This window comes from Podarcis gaigeae (genome assembly GCF_964106915.1).
Source record: "Podarcis gaigeae genome assembly, chromosome: 2".
Taxonomy (NCBI): domain Eukaryota; kingdom Metazoa; phylum Chordata; class Lepidosauria; order Squamata; family Lacertidae; genus Podarcis; species Podarcis gaigeae.
Window position 1 is genome coordinate 11,458,429 of NC_139679.1, and position 17,165 is coordinate 11,475,593.

The 17,165-nt window shown below is 43.4% G+C and overlaps 1 protein-coding gene and 1 long non-coding RNA gene across 4 annotated transcripts in view; one reads left to right on the forward strand and one right to left on the reverse strand.

The window, feature by feature from the left end:
• LOC310839936 (transmembrane protease serine 12-like) overlaps nucleotides 1-17,165 on the forward strand; it is a 27,285-nt gene continuing 10,120 nt past the window's right edge. Inside the window, exons 1-6 of one of the 3 annotated variants that reach the window (XM_083729034.1) lie at nucleotides 1-241; nucleotides 2,001-2,205; nucleotides 3,567-3,832; nucleotides 5,449-5,594; nucleotides 6,990-7,232; nucleotides 10,285-10,410. In XM_083729034.1, coding sequence (XP_083585160.1) covers nucleotides 145-241; nucleotides 2,001-2,205; nucleotides 3,567-3,832; nucleotides 5,449-5,594; nucleotides 6,990-7,229 — 954 coding nt within the window. In that variant the 5' untranslated portion in view covers nucleotides 1-144 and the 3' untranslated portion in view covers nucleotides 7,230-7,232; nucleotides 10,285-10,410. Of the gene's footprint in view, nucleotides 242-2,000; nucleotides 2,206-3,566; nucleotides 3,833-5,448; nucleotides 5,595-6,989; nucleotides 7,233-8,178; nucleotides 8,356-10,284; nucleotides 10,487-12,228; nucleotides 12,495-15,360; nucleotides 15,507-16,709; nucleotides 16,984-17,165 lie in introns of those variants that run through there. The other 2 variants (XM_083729033.1, XM_083729035.1) reach the window with 2 other exon arrangements.
• LOC310839987 lies at nucleotides 14,123-15,354 on the reverse strand. Its single transcript, XR_014561726.1, has 2 exons — nucleotides 14,773-15,354; nucleotides 14,123-14,569 (listed from the first exon to the last, which is right to left on the reverse strand). It is a non-coding gene; the product is annotated as an uncharacterized lncRNA (long non-coding RNA).

Genomic DNA, 17,165 nt, shown 5'->3' on the forward strand with positions numbered 1-17,165 from the left:
CGTCTCCCACAGAGACAACCTGCCGAAAACGCTTGAGCGTGAGGCCGCCGCGCGCCCCGTCACGTGACGCTCCCAGCGTCGCTCCGGCCGAGGAGCGGGAAAGGCAGCGGGTTGGCCGCCATTTTTTTCCTCCCTCGAGGGACGATGCGGCGTAGGCTTCGCCCCGCGCTCTCACTGGCTCTGCTCGTGCTGCTGTATGGACCAACGCCAGGAGCCCGACCCTCCGGGGTCCCTACACACGGTGAGCCCCCGTTCCCGCGAAGTGCGGCGCCGGCGTCGAAACCCTTTGTGGGTCGGGCGGGTTCCCTCACATTTGAGCGCTCGGTCGCCGTCACGGCCGAAGCTAGTAACTGCGCCTGCGCATGGAGTACGCGTCACCCTTTCTGAACTACGACTCCCGGCAGACTCCAGTACAAAGCAGGTGGCGTTTCGGGTGTCAGATGTGAAGGCGCGATCCTTCACGTGGGAGTCACGTGTGCGATATTCGGCGGGCAACGGTTTTGCACCCGGTGTTTACATAGAGTTTGCGGCACGTGGAGGTGCTTGTGAGAGTCCATTTCTAGGCAGAGGGACGGGGAATTGCCGTAGTTAAGGTTTAAGTCGCAGCGGAAAGATGTTTCTGAAGCGCGTCTCTGCACGGACACGCTTTTTGCAAAGGACACCATTAAGCCGTGTTACGTCCAACGTTGCCCTCTGTCGGCATTTGTTCTAATTTGCCCAAGTTCGGAGAGAAGCGCACGTCAGCGGCAGCACCCACTTTGAGGTGCTGTTTCAAGGGTGCGGCTTCCACAGCCTCTGGGCTTTTGCGCAAGGACAGTGTGATGATCTTAAGGGTGTGATCATAACCCGGTTTATCGTGAGGTTACATTGATAGAAGGCATTTTTTGTGAGGGGGGGGGGAATGAAGTGTATGCCAATCAGTATGATGTAGCCTGTTAGCGTTGAACTGTGGCTGGGGAGGGGATGTGAGTGGCGCTCTGGGTTAAGCCACAGAGCCTAGGGCTTGCCGATCAGAAGGTCGGCGGTTCGAATCCCCGCGACGGTGTGAGCTTCCGTTGCTCGGTCCCTGCTCTTGCCAACCTAGCAGTTTGAAAGCACGTCAAAGTGCAAGTAGATAAATAGGTATCGCTCCGGCGGGAAGGTAAACGGCGTTTCTACACACTGCTCTGGTTTGCCAGAAGCGGCTTAGTCATGCTGGCCACATGACCTGGAAGCTGTACGCCGGCTCCCTTGGCCAATAAAGCGAGATGAGTGCCGCAACCCCAGAGTCGGTCACGACTGGACCTAATGTTCAGGGGTCCCTTTACCTTTATGGCTGGGGAGACCTGAGTTCAAATGGACACCAAGAGAGTAATCTTAAGGAGTTAATGGAATTGGACTGACCAAGCTGAGTGAAGCTCCAAGTTCAGCCCTAAAAATGAACAGCCTATGTTGAACCTGGAGCTTCACTCAGCTTGGTCAGTCAAGTACCATTAACTCCTTATACTTAAGATATATAGTCCAACTCCTCCATGAATTGACCAGCTGACCTGGAGATCCCCTGGATTTTAATTTGCACATCCCTGTGGATCTTGGGTTTGGATTGTCCCCTAAGCCACCAAGCTCCCTGAGCATGACAATGCTGTTATGTGGATAACATAAGGAGGGAAGACTATGAATACAGTACTGCCCTGATACTGAATAAATTGTATTATATAAACAAAGCACATGGATTATGCTGTCTTTTGAACATTGGGATATCATCCTGCAAGTATGTGTCCTTTTATTCTGAGAATCAAAGAAGCTGTGAAATTATTTTGGATTCACTTCTGATAACAAGGGATGGTGAGTCAAAATGGGTTTGCTTCAGCTCTCCAACAGGTGGCCTGTTTAGGGAATTGCTGTACTGAAACAAACAGTTTAAAGCAGTGGCTCTAAGCATTTTGTTGGATGCAGATTGTATTTTATGGAACACTTACATACATTGCATCTCACCAATATAACTGTGTGTTTTTTTTTAGGTTGTGGAACAAGGCCTCTTATAGATGAGAAAAAAACTGGGACTCAGATAGTAGGTGAACATGAGGCTCAGCTCGGGGCATGGCCATGGCTTGTTAGTCTTCAAATTTACCGTGTTTTTCAAGGCGGGTATCGTCATAGATGTTGTGGATCTTTAATTAGTAACGACTTAGTATTGACAGCAGCACACTGCATTAAAGAATGGGTGTATGTATCTTTATATTTTATCTTGTCCATTTTAGGTATAATGGGGAAAATGTGTGGGTTCTTTTCCCCCCTCTTTTTTCTTGGTTGCTTGGCTATAGCCTGTCTTTATGTCAGTATTCTGTGCACATCGTTTTGGTAGGCTTCTCACAAATCTTAAATAATATCATTTTATGAATACAGTTTCCGAAAACATACTCAGAGTAAGCTATGTTTAAATCATGGGTCCAGTGCTTTAGAATTACTGCATACTGTATAAGAATGTATTTTACGCTATTTGAGATTTTTGTGTACCTTACAAGTCACTTACGCTGCTGCCAGGGGTGTTGAGTGGCACCTTCAATTGTTCATGTTATCCAAGTGATGTGTCATCTCATGAAGACCTGTGTAATTGATCCAGTGCCATCAGTTCAACACTATCTCAAATAATACACAATCTTTCTTACATTTTCCAAAAGGAATAAGGATGGCGGGTTACACTGGATCTGAAGCGTGTGATTTAGAATGTAAAGATGCACAAGTTCTGAATGGTGATTCATACAACCATCTTGAAGAACTTCCATGGGGGGGCGTTTATTTATTTCACTGGACCTTATGAATGTGTAGCTACACATGGTGATTCAACAACTTCATCACCAGTATGTGAGGTTACTAGGCAGCTTAGCTTATACATGGCGCTCTCAACACTTACCCCATCCTGCCAGGTTCTTATACTGTGTTTCAAGGGTGATTCTGGACTTTGAGCAGCAGTTCCCCATACCAAATAACTGTTTATGAAGCTTCACTCACTCAATTTCAAAAAACCTACCATGCAGCATGAGACAACTGCTGCTCAATAAACACAAGGTTAAATTACCTGTTGAGCACATAGAACTTGCTCTGATTCTGATTATAGTTTCCATGAGGAATTACAATGGCACCTCTTTTCTCAAACTTAATCCGTTCTATAAGACCATTTGACTTTTGAAACATTTGATAACTGAGGTGCAAAGGGCTGGCTGCAAGTTCAAAGAAGAAAATTGAATTGAAAAACATGCAGCAGAAGCTGTTTGACTTCCAAGGCACGTTTGAAAACGGAAGCATTTACTTCTGGGTTTTCGGTGTTTGGGTTCTGAAAGGTTTGTCAACGGAGATGTTTGAGAACCGAGGTACCACTTTATTGCAGTCATAAAATCAATCCCCTGCTGAATGAAAAGCCAGTTATAACATTGCTATTTGTATGGAATAGTTTGCCAAAATAATTTCAGTAATTTCAAGTAGAATTATTATTGCATGTTTTGAGCTTTCTTATGGTGTTGCTCAAAGTTAAAATTCTCTTAAGCAGCCATTTTGTATTAACCATACAAGGGTTTTTTTTGTCCTAGGAACCCAGAGTACTGGAGAGTTGTGATTGGCTTGAGTCAGCTTTATAAACGTCATTCTCATACTATAAATCGCCGGGTGAGAGACATTGTGGTCCATTCTCATTTCAAAGTGAACAGCTATGACAATGACATTGCCTTATTTGAATTAATAAAGTTTGTCGAATACAATGACTATATTCAGCCCATCTGCTTACCTGACATTCCTCTTCTAGTGACAGACAAGAACCCATGTTATATAAGTGGATGGGGGGAAAAAGAGGAGAAAGGTAAATCTTTTGTTTCTGTCCCTTCTGAATAATCTAATATTAGTTTAGTGCAGTGTTTCCCAAACTTGGGTCTCCAGCTATTTTCGGACTTTAATTCCCATCATCCCTGACCACTGGTCTTGCTACCTAGGGATGATAGGAGTTGTAGTCCAAAAACAGCTGGAGACCCAAGTTTGGGAAACACTGTTTGAGTGAACACAGAAAGCTTTGTTGATATCAATACATTGAGATTTATATCACCTGAGGAAAACCTGGGTTTCGCTTGCTGCTGGCTGTCAGGAACCCCAAATCCTTAAAAAAGCCAAACAATTAAAAACTGGGGGCAGGGATTGAACATGTGGGCTCTGTGGCCCCACCTAAACTCAGCTACCATCAGTCTCTGCAGTGTTGTCACTTTTTACATCCTGTACTCTTTCTGCCCTGAAGTGCATCCATTTGGAACTTAGTTTTGAAAGGAGGCATTCTCAGCATGCCTGCAGCCCAGCAGAGAACTTTGAAGTCTGGTTTCTATCTGGATTTTCACTGTGTCCATTTGTTAGTAGGTCTCTTTTGCAGGTGCCAGAGGGTGCTTGCAGGTGCAATGGTGTCCTCCACAGATGTAGCCCACAGCCAACAATTATACCACAAATTGTACTTGCTTACAACTTAACCTCCTCACACGCACACTTTTACATGATCTTTCATCCCAAATCCTGGTGGGGTGGGTGGAGTGCCTAGGAACAGATGCCCAAAATTGTCCTGGTCCTGTATTGCCTTATGAAACATCTCAGCCTTATTATACTGCTAGAAGTTTCCTCCTGTGGTTGACCCTTGTATGTTTGTTGCTTATATCAGTAGCTGGCAGGATGTGTTAAAGTGGGAAATTGTGGACTCCTGATTCAGTAGGGGCAAGAATGATTCCATTGCTATTGATTTTGGAGGTGTAGCCCTGTTTCCTAGCACCATTTGTTGTTGTTTAGTCGTTTAGTCGTGTCCGACTCTTTGTGACCCCCTGGACCAGAGCACGCCAGGCACTCCTGTCTTCCACTGCCTCCCGCAGTTTGGTCAGACTTATGTTTGTATCTTTGAGAACAAACATGCACCATTACAAATGATTATTTTCTCTGATGTCTGAGAAGTATATCCAACCTTTCCTACGGCCTCTAGAATATCCTCAAAGGTACCATAGAATTGCACTATATTAATGTAGGAATTGTTATCCATATGCATGATGTGGTCTCGACTTATTGCACCATCTTTACCCCCAGGCACACAGGCTGCTCACTTAAAGATTGCATCATTGGAAAGATATAAAAGGAAAATACCACGGTAAAGAAAAAGAAAAATACAGCAGCCTGCCAATCTCATGTACTGTTAACAAAATAAAAAAATAACCCCCACAGGTCACACAGTATGACAGTCACGCAAGGATAAATGAGATCACATCTACAGTTTCATGTTTTAGCTGACAAAATTTTCTGCTTCTCCAAAATGTTAGAAGGAATGCTAAGCCTTGTTTGATAACACATGTAGATTCTGCACAAGGGGATGAAGGTCTGCTGCATATAACATTTGTACTGGACCCAGAAGGTTGAACACAAACATATTTCCAGTAATACTTTGTGTTTTCTTTACAGGTGATTTGAAATATATATTACAAGAATCTCAGGTAGACATTATACCACTGTACATCTGTGCCAGACATCCCTGGTATTCAGGGCATGGAATATCAAGGGATGTAATTTGTGCTGACTCTGCAAGTGGACACGAAAACACCTGTCAGGTAAAACAGAGATATTTCCACTGTAAACCACGTTGCCAACAGATGCTGTCATGTGGCTTGCTTAGACAAATTATATTGCCCAGTAGGATGTCAAAGTAGCACTAAGTAAATTTACAAAATAAAAATTAAGATTACATTGTGTGATAAACTAGACAATAGAGACATCCATGTAAAATTCAAGTGAGATAATATTGTTTGTGAACGTGCTCTCAGCACTGTAAAAGTTATTGTCTGCAGATTCATAGACTTAAAAAGGTTGGGGAGGAGAGGGGACGTGAAGGGGAAAAGGGCAACTACTTTTTTGTACAGTGGTGCCTCGCAAGACGAAAATAATCCGTTCCGCAAGTCTCTTCATCTAGCGGTTTTTACGTCTTGCGAAGCAACCCTATTAGCGGATTAGCGCTATTAGCGGTTTAGCGGCTATTAAAGGCTTAGCGGCTAAAAGGCTATTAGCGGCTTAGCGGCTTAGAAAAAGGGGGGAAAGCGAAAAAAATCGCAAGACTCGCAAGACGTTTTCGTCTTGCGAAGCAAGCCCATAGGGAAATTTGTCTTGCGAAGCGCATCAAAAACGGAAGACCTTTTCATCTAGTGGGTTTTTCGTCTTGCGAGGCATTCGTCTTGCGGGGCACCACTGTACTATAGATATGGAAAGAAACTGATTCCAGTTGTGGTTGAAAACGTGTTACCATTAATACCAATTTTTCATCAAATATAACTATAGTAAGCTCACAACTTGTGCACATTCAGTTTTATGTATGTGGCAAAAAATAAAAAGGGGATGAGGTTCCAGGGGAAATGATTTTGGCCGCCCCACCTGCCAATGAACCCAGCAGATTTTGACTGTACGCAATTTTGGCTTTAAGCGCGATCCCTGGAATGTAACCCCCACATAAGTTGCAGACCTTCTTTAGCTGAGTGGTGAAAGGGTAAGATTAGAGGAGCCATATTTTTTTCTAATTTGAACACTTGTACCACTTTGCTTACAAACAAAAAAGCAACGTGAAAGCAAAAAGGGTGTGTTTGTCTTTCACATAATCAGTGCATCACCATCATCACCACCACCATGTTATGAGAGCTAAGAATTGTTAGAACATATTGTATTCTTAGGATTTTCGCTTGATTTTAAGTCTTAAGTTTATTGACCATGTAGCTGGACTTTTCAGAACACATGATAAGGTTTTGTAAGCAACTTACCTGCAGGTACTATAACCCAGCCAAAGTGAGATTACCCAATCAAAGATTTCAAGATTTATCTGTGTTTCCTAATAAAGCATTATTTTCTTTTGACATGAAATGCACTGTTCAGACTGATTAGTTTACAGTCCCTCTGCATACTAAAACTTTAAAATACATAAGCAACACTAAAATTTTCATTTTATATTTTTCATGTTCCAGGGGGACAGTGGTGGACCTTTGATGTGCTATTTCCCAAATGTTTCCAAATATTATTTGATAGGAATCACCATCTCAAGCGTTAGCTGTGGCCAGCAAAAGTATCCAGGAATCTATCTTCGTACAAGTCATTTTTCAGACTGGATAGTTTCACATCTACGTGGTAAAACCAGCACTGTGAACATTAAGTGTGTCCTGATCTTTTTGACTGTGAAGTGGGTAATCTTTCACCTTGTTCTATAAAAGGTAAAGTTCCTCAAAAACCCCACAACTGTTTTTAATATATTTAACAATACCAACCCATTAGTCAGCTGTTGGTTTGTTATTTAAATTCAATCAACCCTAACTGAAAATATTTGTTCTTAATCTGAAAAGAAAGTCATAAGGCAATTTAATACCTATTTAGTTGACAGTAAGCTTCACTGAATTCAGTGGGAATCAGTTCTGACTAGATGTAGGATTGCACTGTTATTAGTGCATTTAAAAATATATAATTTGTATAAGGATTATTATTATTTTGATAAAGCAAACAAGTTGATGTTTACCATTAGTACAATTAGTGATCTGTGAAATCTTACGTGACAATTTTATTTGCAAATAGCATGGTGGGGACAATTTTTCAGCAGGAGGTGGGGCTTCATTTTTAGAGGTAACCTTTGGGGAACTGCAGACCGGATGGGGCCAAAGCCAAATACACACACTGAGTGGCTGAGCTGGGGTTTCTTCATTTTCTTTCCCTCCACCTCCTCCCAATGGCTAGAGTCCTCACCATTTCATTTCACTTTGGAGTGAGCCATGGGAAAAGAGGAGGGATGGCGTGAAGGAGGTTGGTGGAGCGAAGTGAACACATATGAATTATGGGATGGAACATTGCGATTGGGCAGACAGATCAGACTCTTGAGTAGAGGTTCCCTATCTTTGGCACGTAGGGCTCAGTAAATTAGAATCTGAGTAGAGGTTCCCCATCCCTAGCCCCCTTCCTTGCAAGTGCTTCCCATTACACACCTCTCCCTATTTTCCAAGCGTCTTCCTACATTTACTGGGGAGAAATTCGCATACACCAAAGAGAAAACGCGCAGGGAAGCACAATTTCATAAAACGATAAAGGGAAAATGATGGCAAAGGGAAGTGGGGGGATGAAAACATGGTGAAATGTGATTTAAAAGCCTCGCGCGCGGCCGCTTCCTGCCAATCATGTGCCGTTTATGTGACGTCAGGGGGCGGGGGAAGAGCCGCCCGCCGTTTTTCTAGACGATGCCGCGGCGGTGGCGGCTCCTCTCTCGCCCCTCAGCCGCTTCCTTGGTGGCGGCGCTAGTGCTGCTGTGCGAGGCTCCGCCGGGGGTCCAGCCCTCTGTCATCCCTACGAAAGGTGGGCCCGGCTGCCCGGCTTTGGCGTCGAGGAAGCCGGCCTCGGGCGAGGTTCCCCTCACACCAGGGCGTCCCGAAGGCCGGCAGAGGCCGCTCTTGCTGCTGCGCTTGCGCGCGACGTCCTCGTCCGGGTGGGGGGCGGGAGGGCGAGGAGAAAGCTCTCCGAACTACGAGTCCCGGCAGCCACCGGGTCACGTCCGCAGAAGGCGACTTCTACGCTACATTTGAAAGCGGCGCGCGCGCCCTAGCGGGGACGCTGCTCACATTGCTGGGCCACGTGCATCTGCCGGGAGGGTTCGCTCGGTCGGAGGGCAGAGCAGCGAAGCCCCTGACCCTTCCTCCCCTCCGCTGGCGAACGGCGCTGGCAGCAGTTGGCGGAGTCGGAAAGCCACGGGGCTCACGGCTGGTATCTGCGAACGAGATTGCATGGGTGTGTTTTTTTTTTTGGGGGGGGTTAAATCTAGCGGGGAGGGTTCCGTTGTTGAAGTAGCCAGGCCTGTGGCCTGGAGTGAGGAGGACAATGGGAGAGAGTGTATTGTGAGCTGGGCTAGAAGCAGGCAGAAGAGGGAGAGCACCGCCTGGTTCCAGCTTGAATCCAAGGCTGGGGCTATGGGAGAAGAAAACCCTTCTGGGGTGTTAATGCTTGTGAGCCCCTCCATCTTGGACCCAGGTTAAATACAGTGGTACCTCGGTTTACGTATGCTTCAAGTTACATACGCTTCAGGTTACAGACTCTGCTAACCCAGAAATAGTGCTTCAGGTTAAGAACTTAGCTTCAGGATGAGAACAAAAATCGTGCTACGGCAGCAGCAGGAGGCCCCATTAGCTAAAGTGGTGCTTCAGGTTAAGAGCAGTTTCAGGTAAAGAACGGACCTCCAGAACGAATTAAGTACTTAAGTTTCGTTAAGCTCTGTTCCGGTGCCCCGTTCGCATCCAGAAGCAAACGGTAACTAGTGATGGCATGTCTGCGCACACACGCGTCGCTTTTTGCCATTTCTGCGCATGTGCGTGATGGTATTTTGAGTGTATGTGCGAGCGGCGAAACCAGGAAGTAACGCGCTCCGTTACTTCTGGGTTGCCGCGGAGCACAACTCGAACGCGTTCGACATGAAGCATATTCAACCCGAGGTATGACTGTATATGTATATGGTGCCTGAATTGAGTTCCAGGGAGTTCCAGCTGAGAAAAAAAGCCCCGCCCTCAAGACACCACACAGGCTCCTGTATCCCTCATTCCAAGGAAACTGAACCCTGGGTAAAGAGAGGGAATCCTGCACAGCTCAGAAGTTGGGGTGGCAATTAATGCCCATTTTTCTCCCAGTCTCATTCCTTTTAGCATTACAGTTCAGTTCTACCTTCCTAATCTCTTTAACACTGAATTGCCTCAAATGGCATATTGTTAGCAATGAAAATAATATCCTTTTACTTTAATATCAAATAATGAAAACAAAACATGATCTACTTGCTTATTCATGTATTTCTGATGCTTGTTTACCAAATGTGTCTCATGCAGTAAACATACACAAACCATTTCTCTTTTAAAGACCTTATTGCTCTTTTTCTCTTAATGTTAGAAATTAAGTCCTCTAACACATGCACTTCATATCCTTTTTCAATTCCTTTAATTAAAATAATAATAATAATAATTACGTTTCAGGGGGGGAACATGGAAAAGTGCAACACAGTCTTCATTAAGTTATGCTATCTGTTTAATCTTACTTTGAATTTCACTCTTTATCTCCTAAAAATATCGTTTGACTTCTTTTTTCTGAATAAAATTAAGTAAAGTTTAGAACAGTCTTTGCATGCTTATCTGAGTTCTTCGCCAGCAGGAATATTGCTCCTTTGCCACTTTTTTATCTGAATGCCGCATTTTATGAAGCACTTAACAAGTATGACTTTTCACCATTTTAACTGTGTTTTGTTTCTAGCTTGTGGAACAAGGCCTATTGTGGATGAGATACCAGCAGGGTCTCGGATTGTAGGTGGACATGATGCTCAACTTGGAGCATGGCCTTGGCAAGTCAGTCTTCAGGTTTTCCACTTTGGCATAGGATATCAGCATATGTGTGGTGGATCTTTAATTAACCACAACTCAGTGCTGACAGCAGCACACTGCATTAAAGAGTGGACGTATGTATCCTTTGATTCTGAAAGTTTTCCTATCAATTTTAGGTGAAAGAAAAATATGCAAATACATTGGCTGAACTTGAAAAAATCTGTAAGACAATTAAATATTTGTACATTATTTGTGAATCCATCTTGTCTCCCTGAACTGGTTTGTCAGACTAGACTGCAAAGGTACTGCTTAGAAAGTTATGGCGTGCGTTTGTTGCATCTGCTGCAGTTTGCCTGGGAAAAAATACCAACCTGTTCATGATAATAAGATGCTTTATTATTTGTCCTTTTAAATTCTGCTCTGCAATATTGATCATGCTCACCCTTATAAAAATTCTGAATAGTCAGCTTAGTCTAAAGCAAAATAACTTACCCTGGCTGTATAAAGAGTATATAGCAGAAAAGAGGATGATTCCACATTTTCCTGATAATCTTTTTTATTCAGTGAACTACACTGGTTCTCAATGCTCTTAACATTGCACTCCCTTTTTTTATTTTGCTCACATTGTTTTGTCCTCTTCAAGCATTCATAATTTGACTGAAGTAAGCTTGGGAAGGGGAAGAACGTGGATTAGCATTTTTCAAACCAGTATAAGACGCTTCCTCTGACAGTTGCCCTGGAACTCATAGAGGGTGGTAGGTTTATTTTGGGGCTGGGGACAGACAGCTAGCAGGCTCTCCCCTTCTCCTATGCTTAATTTAGCCACTTTTGGAATAACTGAAGAGGGCTATAGTACTACAGCACAAAATACGCATAATTGACTTGTTACCATCAGCAAGAGTTGCATTCAAGTACATTAATAATGATTTTAAAGTAAATAATAGGTGCAGTGATGGTAAAGTTGGCACTCTAACCCACTGCCCCTGCTGCAGTCCAAATCTGGATTGAGTGCCACCATGCCTGCTATTTACATGGATTTTAAAAACCTCCCATTCATGCCAATGGAAACTATTCTAATAATATTGGCCATGGTTTGTAGTAAGCAGCTTGGAATAGCCATACCCATATGGATTCACAAGCCACTTGCATAGCTTCTCTCGCTTTCAAGAGGTCAGCAGTTTAGGCTTGGACAGCTGCTGCTCAAGAAACTGCTTTAGGAACACACACTTATTCATGCCTTTCTTTGGCTATGAACCTTATCTTCCAAGTTGCTGTGATTATTTTAATTTCCAAAAAGAACAGCTATTGATTCTGAGTAGAATTTGCATAGGCAGTAATTGGCATGAGAAAACCAGCCTTCTGCTGAATGGCTCAGATAGGAAAAGTATTTGCACTCATTATTAAGCACAGTAATTTTGTCAGCCGGATAGTTCAGTTGGTTAGAACATGGTGCTGATAACACAAAGGTTGTGGGTTTGATCCCCGTAAGGGACGGCTGCATATTCCTGCATTGCAGAGGTTTAGACTAGATCTTCAGGGTCCCTTCCAACTCCATGATTCTATTGTACTGTATCATTGTAAGATTCCAAGTTTGCTTGAGGACAATTCTTGAATTTAATTGAATTATTGCTGTTGCACATGTTACGAATTTGTTTTAAGAAGTATTACTCTTATCTGGACATAATATATGTGTTACTTGTTATATTTATGTTATCATTTGGAGCAATCTCAGCCATTCTCTCATCGTCTGATCAGAGTCTGGTTGCATGCTTAATGGTTTTGCAGGGGATGTGAAGGAAGAGACAACTCTCAAGTCTCAGTCTGTAAAGTTGCAATTTTATAGTGATCATTGACTTCACAAAGGATTTTATTCTAGGTTCCCCGAGTTTTGGAAGGCTGTGTTGGGACTGCATCATCTTTATAGGTACCAGCCTTATACTGTGAAGAGCCGGATCAGGGCTATCATTATGCACTCCGATTTCCAGGAGAAAACCTTTGAAAATGATCTTGCCTTGTTTAAATTAATGGACTCTATCAGATTCAATGATTATATTCAGCCCATCTGCTTACCTGAGGCTCCGCTTCTTATGACCAATGAGACTTCATGTTATATAAGTGGTTGGGGAAAAACGCTGGAGAGAGGTAAATCTATACTTTTCTTTTTGTTGTTGTTGCCAGCAGTGAGAAAATAAACTTTGATTTAGCCTGCATGTTCTTTATTTGCAGTGGAGGGACGTGATCTAGGAAAGGGTTGCTTTGAAGGTAGAGCTATGCAAATTCTTGGCCCCTTCAGTGAGAGGTCCTTACACAGCTTTAGGAGGTAATGGAGCTAAATAAAAACAAGATTTACAATCCAAAAACCCATTGAAGTGGGAATATTGCCCTCCTCTGCCGAAAACATACGCAGAAGATGGAAGGTTATCCCCAGACTCTGTTGATATTGAATTGCTACTTCTGGGAGTCAAAGATACTGCTGCCACTTCACTACAACAGCAAGACAACTTTTGGGTGTACAGTATATGTATCTCCATCCATTGAAGAGAATAAACATTCACAGCAAGTCCAGTGTTCTTACCTTCTTTAGTAAGAATTTTGGATGGATGCTATCCAGCCATGAGACTGAAAACAACGTCACCCTAGTGAGGTACTTTTCTGTGAACAATTGTACAGAGCACTGCTTGTTAGATCCCCCACGTACTGAACTGATATTTTCAGTTTAAAGCACTGAACAACAGAAGAGATGTCCCAAATGGAGAGATATCTTAGCAAAGTTGTGCTTCATGCACTAGGCAGATAATATGGCTTTACGAACCTTGGCAAAATGTCCTTGACGCACCGGGCAATAGGATGCACCTTGTTTTAGAGGGGGGAGAACAAGGGAAAAAAATTCTCCCCCTCTCTGCCCAGCGCCCCTTCAGCGAAGCGGCAGGAGGCACTGCGCAGAGAGGGGGAGAATTTTCCCCCTCTTGTTTTCCCGCTCTCCCTCTCACTCTCCAGGCTTCAGGTTCCTTTCGACCTGCTCTTTGGGGCTGGCGGGGAAGCCCACCACCAGCCCCAAAGAGCAGGTCAGGGAGCAGCGGAAAGGCGCAGCGGAGAGGCTGCTGCCATAGTCATGCATCACCTCTCCAGCTGGGAGAGTGTCGAGGGGCTATGGCTTCTTTAGCCCCGCACACGCTCTCCCGGCTGGAGAAGTGACGCGCGGCTATAGAGGCTCCAGCCATAGCCGCGCATCACCTCTCCAGCCGGGAGAGGGTCGCGGGGCTATGGCGTCTTCGCTCCATAGGACGCACACACATTTCCCCTTCATTTTTGAAGGGGAAAAAGTGCGGCCCAAAGAGCGGAAAATACGGTAACACTTTCTCTTGGCTACTGTGGAATAATGTGTGGGTCTTGGAAGCAACGCACAATGGATATTCTTGCACAGATAACCAATGTCTCCAGTTACAACCAGCTAAAATAAACCTTCAAGCCTAACACTTTCATGGGTTGGTGGTCTCAAAAGGCTTCTTGTAGGAGCTCCAAGAACCTTATGCAGATTTCATAGGTGATGATATTCTTATAGTTGGAGAAACTTCCATAAGGTACTTCAACTAAAGATAACCAGAGATTATCTACTACCTAGCACAGGCTCTGGGACTCTGCATTTGAAGGTGCTTGGATAAATACTATGTTCTAGTTTTCTCTCTATTTGTTGGAGAGTTGGCCCTGGTGTCAGCCAAAATGAAATGTTTCCTGTTTGGGATTTTTTATTTTTTATGCCAGAGCCTGCCCCTGAGCCCGTTTCACCCCTTTTTGCAGCCAGCTGTTTCTCTGCTCTCAGCAGACATGTGGTAGAAGTTTACTTTGTTGGAGACAGAGAAACTGTCAGGTGGATGAATGTTGCAGCCAGTTGTCAGTACAACAAAATCGTTCACAATGCTGTAAAAGCGTTATCACCTTGTGAACCAGGAAATTATTTGCATAGTCTTATCTTCAAAGCTGGTGGGAAGAGTAAACCTACTTCAGAATAACCACTTCTAGTTGTGGTCAAGTAAGTTTAGTGATTTCAGGTAAGTTTCTTTGCTGTAAATGCATTTGGGGCTATTTCGAACATTGCTCAGAGGATGTGCTAGAGAATGGCAAGCTAGGAGTCACAGTTCTCTGCTTGGCATACCTGGGTGATACAACAATTTGTCACATTCATTATGTTTAAACATATACTAAAACTTCATAGGTACCTTGGGTTACATACGCTTCAGGTTACAGACTCCACTAGCCCAGAAATAGTGCTTCAGGTTAAGAACTTCGCTTCAGGATAAGAACAGAAATCGTGCTCTGGCGGCGCGGCGGCAGCAGGAAGCCCCATTAGCTAAAGTGGTGCTTCAGGTTAAGAACGGACCTCCGGAACGAATTAAGTACTTAACCCGAGGTACTACTGTACAATCTTAACCACTGCAATGTGTGAAATAGCTCTTCCTTTCCCTGTGACCTGTTTGTAGCAAACAGTCCCACAAGTCTGCTTTTGTCTGTCTGCAATAATGATGTAAAGTTCAACTTTACTCATCATGTAATGTAAATAGAATGAGCAAACTGGGAGGATCCTGACTGACAACTTAATGCAGTGCTGGGATTAGTTCTGGTGATGGTAATATTCATCCAGTCACACTGACTACCCACTTTGAAGATTGTGCTGCTGGAAAGATGAAAGGAGAACAGGGCACACTCAAGGATTAAGGATAGTATATTCAAAGCTTCGTATGCACCCGGGGTCTGTGTTAGCTGCTGAACAGTATTCGTTACAACCTCAAGGTGTTGGAAGGGTTCTTAAGCTTCATTTTGGCAACAATTGTAGATTATCTTAGTTCTGCACAGGAGATTTAGAAAATCTAGTGCCCAGTGCACTAGATTTAGGAAAACTACTGGCCCAAGAGTTGCCAATATATAAAGCCCTTTTGTTTATTGCTGTGTATATCAGGCAATATTAAACAAAAATAAGCATACTTTCAGCTTTGTCTTGTTTTCCTTACAGGTGGAAAAAGACGTGTATTACAGGAAGCCGAAGTAGACATTATTCCAATGCAGCTCTGCAATAGGAATGACTGGTATGGAGGGGCACTCAAAAAAGAAGACATGCTTTGTGCTGGCTCTGAAAGTGGAGGTGTTGACACTTGTCAGGTAAAGATGTCAGGATGTGTATATCATTTTAAGACATGACGTATTACTGTATACTGTGGGTGTTAGGTCAAGTTATTGTTTTGTCCCTTAATAAATAGCAGTAACACTAAAGCAGTTAGGAAACCCAAGACATTCCCTGAATTCTGAGTTAGAATTCTATTCCTCTGTCTGTTTCATGATTATACAAAACCTCATAAGGAATACGCAGAATGCAATCAAAGCATAGAAATTGGTATATGGTACTTCATGTGACACTAAACGCCAAGCAATACCTTAATTTCATACTCTTACTAGTTTTTTTATTAAAGAATTTTCATACTTAGCAAGGGTGCATACATCTGTTTTCAATTCAGAGTCCTTTCTCACTTTCGGTGTCAGAAAGAAGGGAGGTAGTGATTTTTCATTCTTTTGCTTAGTGTATGTGCAGTGTGTTTGTGCCAGTGTTGCAAGGATAGGTTTTTTGATTATGTATTTGTTTTTGTTGACAGTGTGAGAGGTTTGAGAGCCCAGAGCATGGTTAGTTGCATTTAGTTGATTGCAGTGAGTTTTGTTTGTGTGTGAGGGGGTGTGTGTTGGTTACATATGTAATAAAGGGAGTGGGGCAAAGACATCCTCTCATGTTTGCCCCTATTAGTTTCAGTTTGCTGCTTAGCTTTTATAGTAGGGCTGTTTTCCAATATAGTTTGGTACCAGTGGTCCATGTTTACTCCTGACAGGTCCCGCCAGTGTCTAGTTATGACTCTCCTATCTGCTGAGAGTAAGTGGCTTATGAGTTCTTTGTAGTGTGAGTGTGCGTTGTTGTCTTGGAAAATATTCAATAGGGCTAGTTTTGGAGTGGCTTCTAATACCTGTTTTATTAGTATGCATATTTCTTGTAGGACTGATGTCCAAAAGGGTTGGATTTGAGGGCAGTTTTAATCTGAAACCTTAGGCACAGTACTGTGCTTAGAGCTCAGAAACTGCTTGCACCAATGAAATTCCTTGTCGCAAAACACACTTAGAAAAATGAGTTTCGAATGCTGTCTAAAATTAAGGCTCGGTGGTGGTGAAAAAGTCAGAATATTTATTTTCAGTTGGATCATTTACACCGCTTTTGACAGTTCATGAGACGTAACACCGATTGGGCCACAATTTTCTGCAGCCTAAAGCTTAACAATAACAAAAGAAACACTCATATCCTCATTTTTATTTTTCATGTTCCAGGGAGACAGTGGTGGACCACTTATGTGCTATTTCCCAGATGCCACCAAATATTACCTGATAGGAGTCACAAGCTTTGGCCTTGGCTGTGGCCGACCAACATTTCCAGGAGTCTATATCCGTACAGCTCGTTTCAGGAGCTGGATACAATCGCAAGCTATTTTATTTGACAAAACCATCTCTATGACCACACCATGTATTCTCATCTTTTTAACTGTGGGATGGGTAATCATCCACAGTGTTCTATAAAGAAGCAAATTATCTTATTGTTCAGGAATGATGTCTGATTCCTTTTAAAATTTATTGGCTTATATTCAGTTGTGTTCCTCTACACATGGAATAATCTAGCACAGACTTCCATGAACAGAAGGGTGGAGGGAGATGATTTCCGCTGACTTCCCCCTTCTTTTTGTAACACCACAGGGGAGAAGGGGGAGAGCTTTGGAGGAACACAGGGAG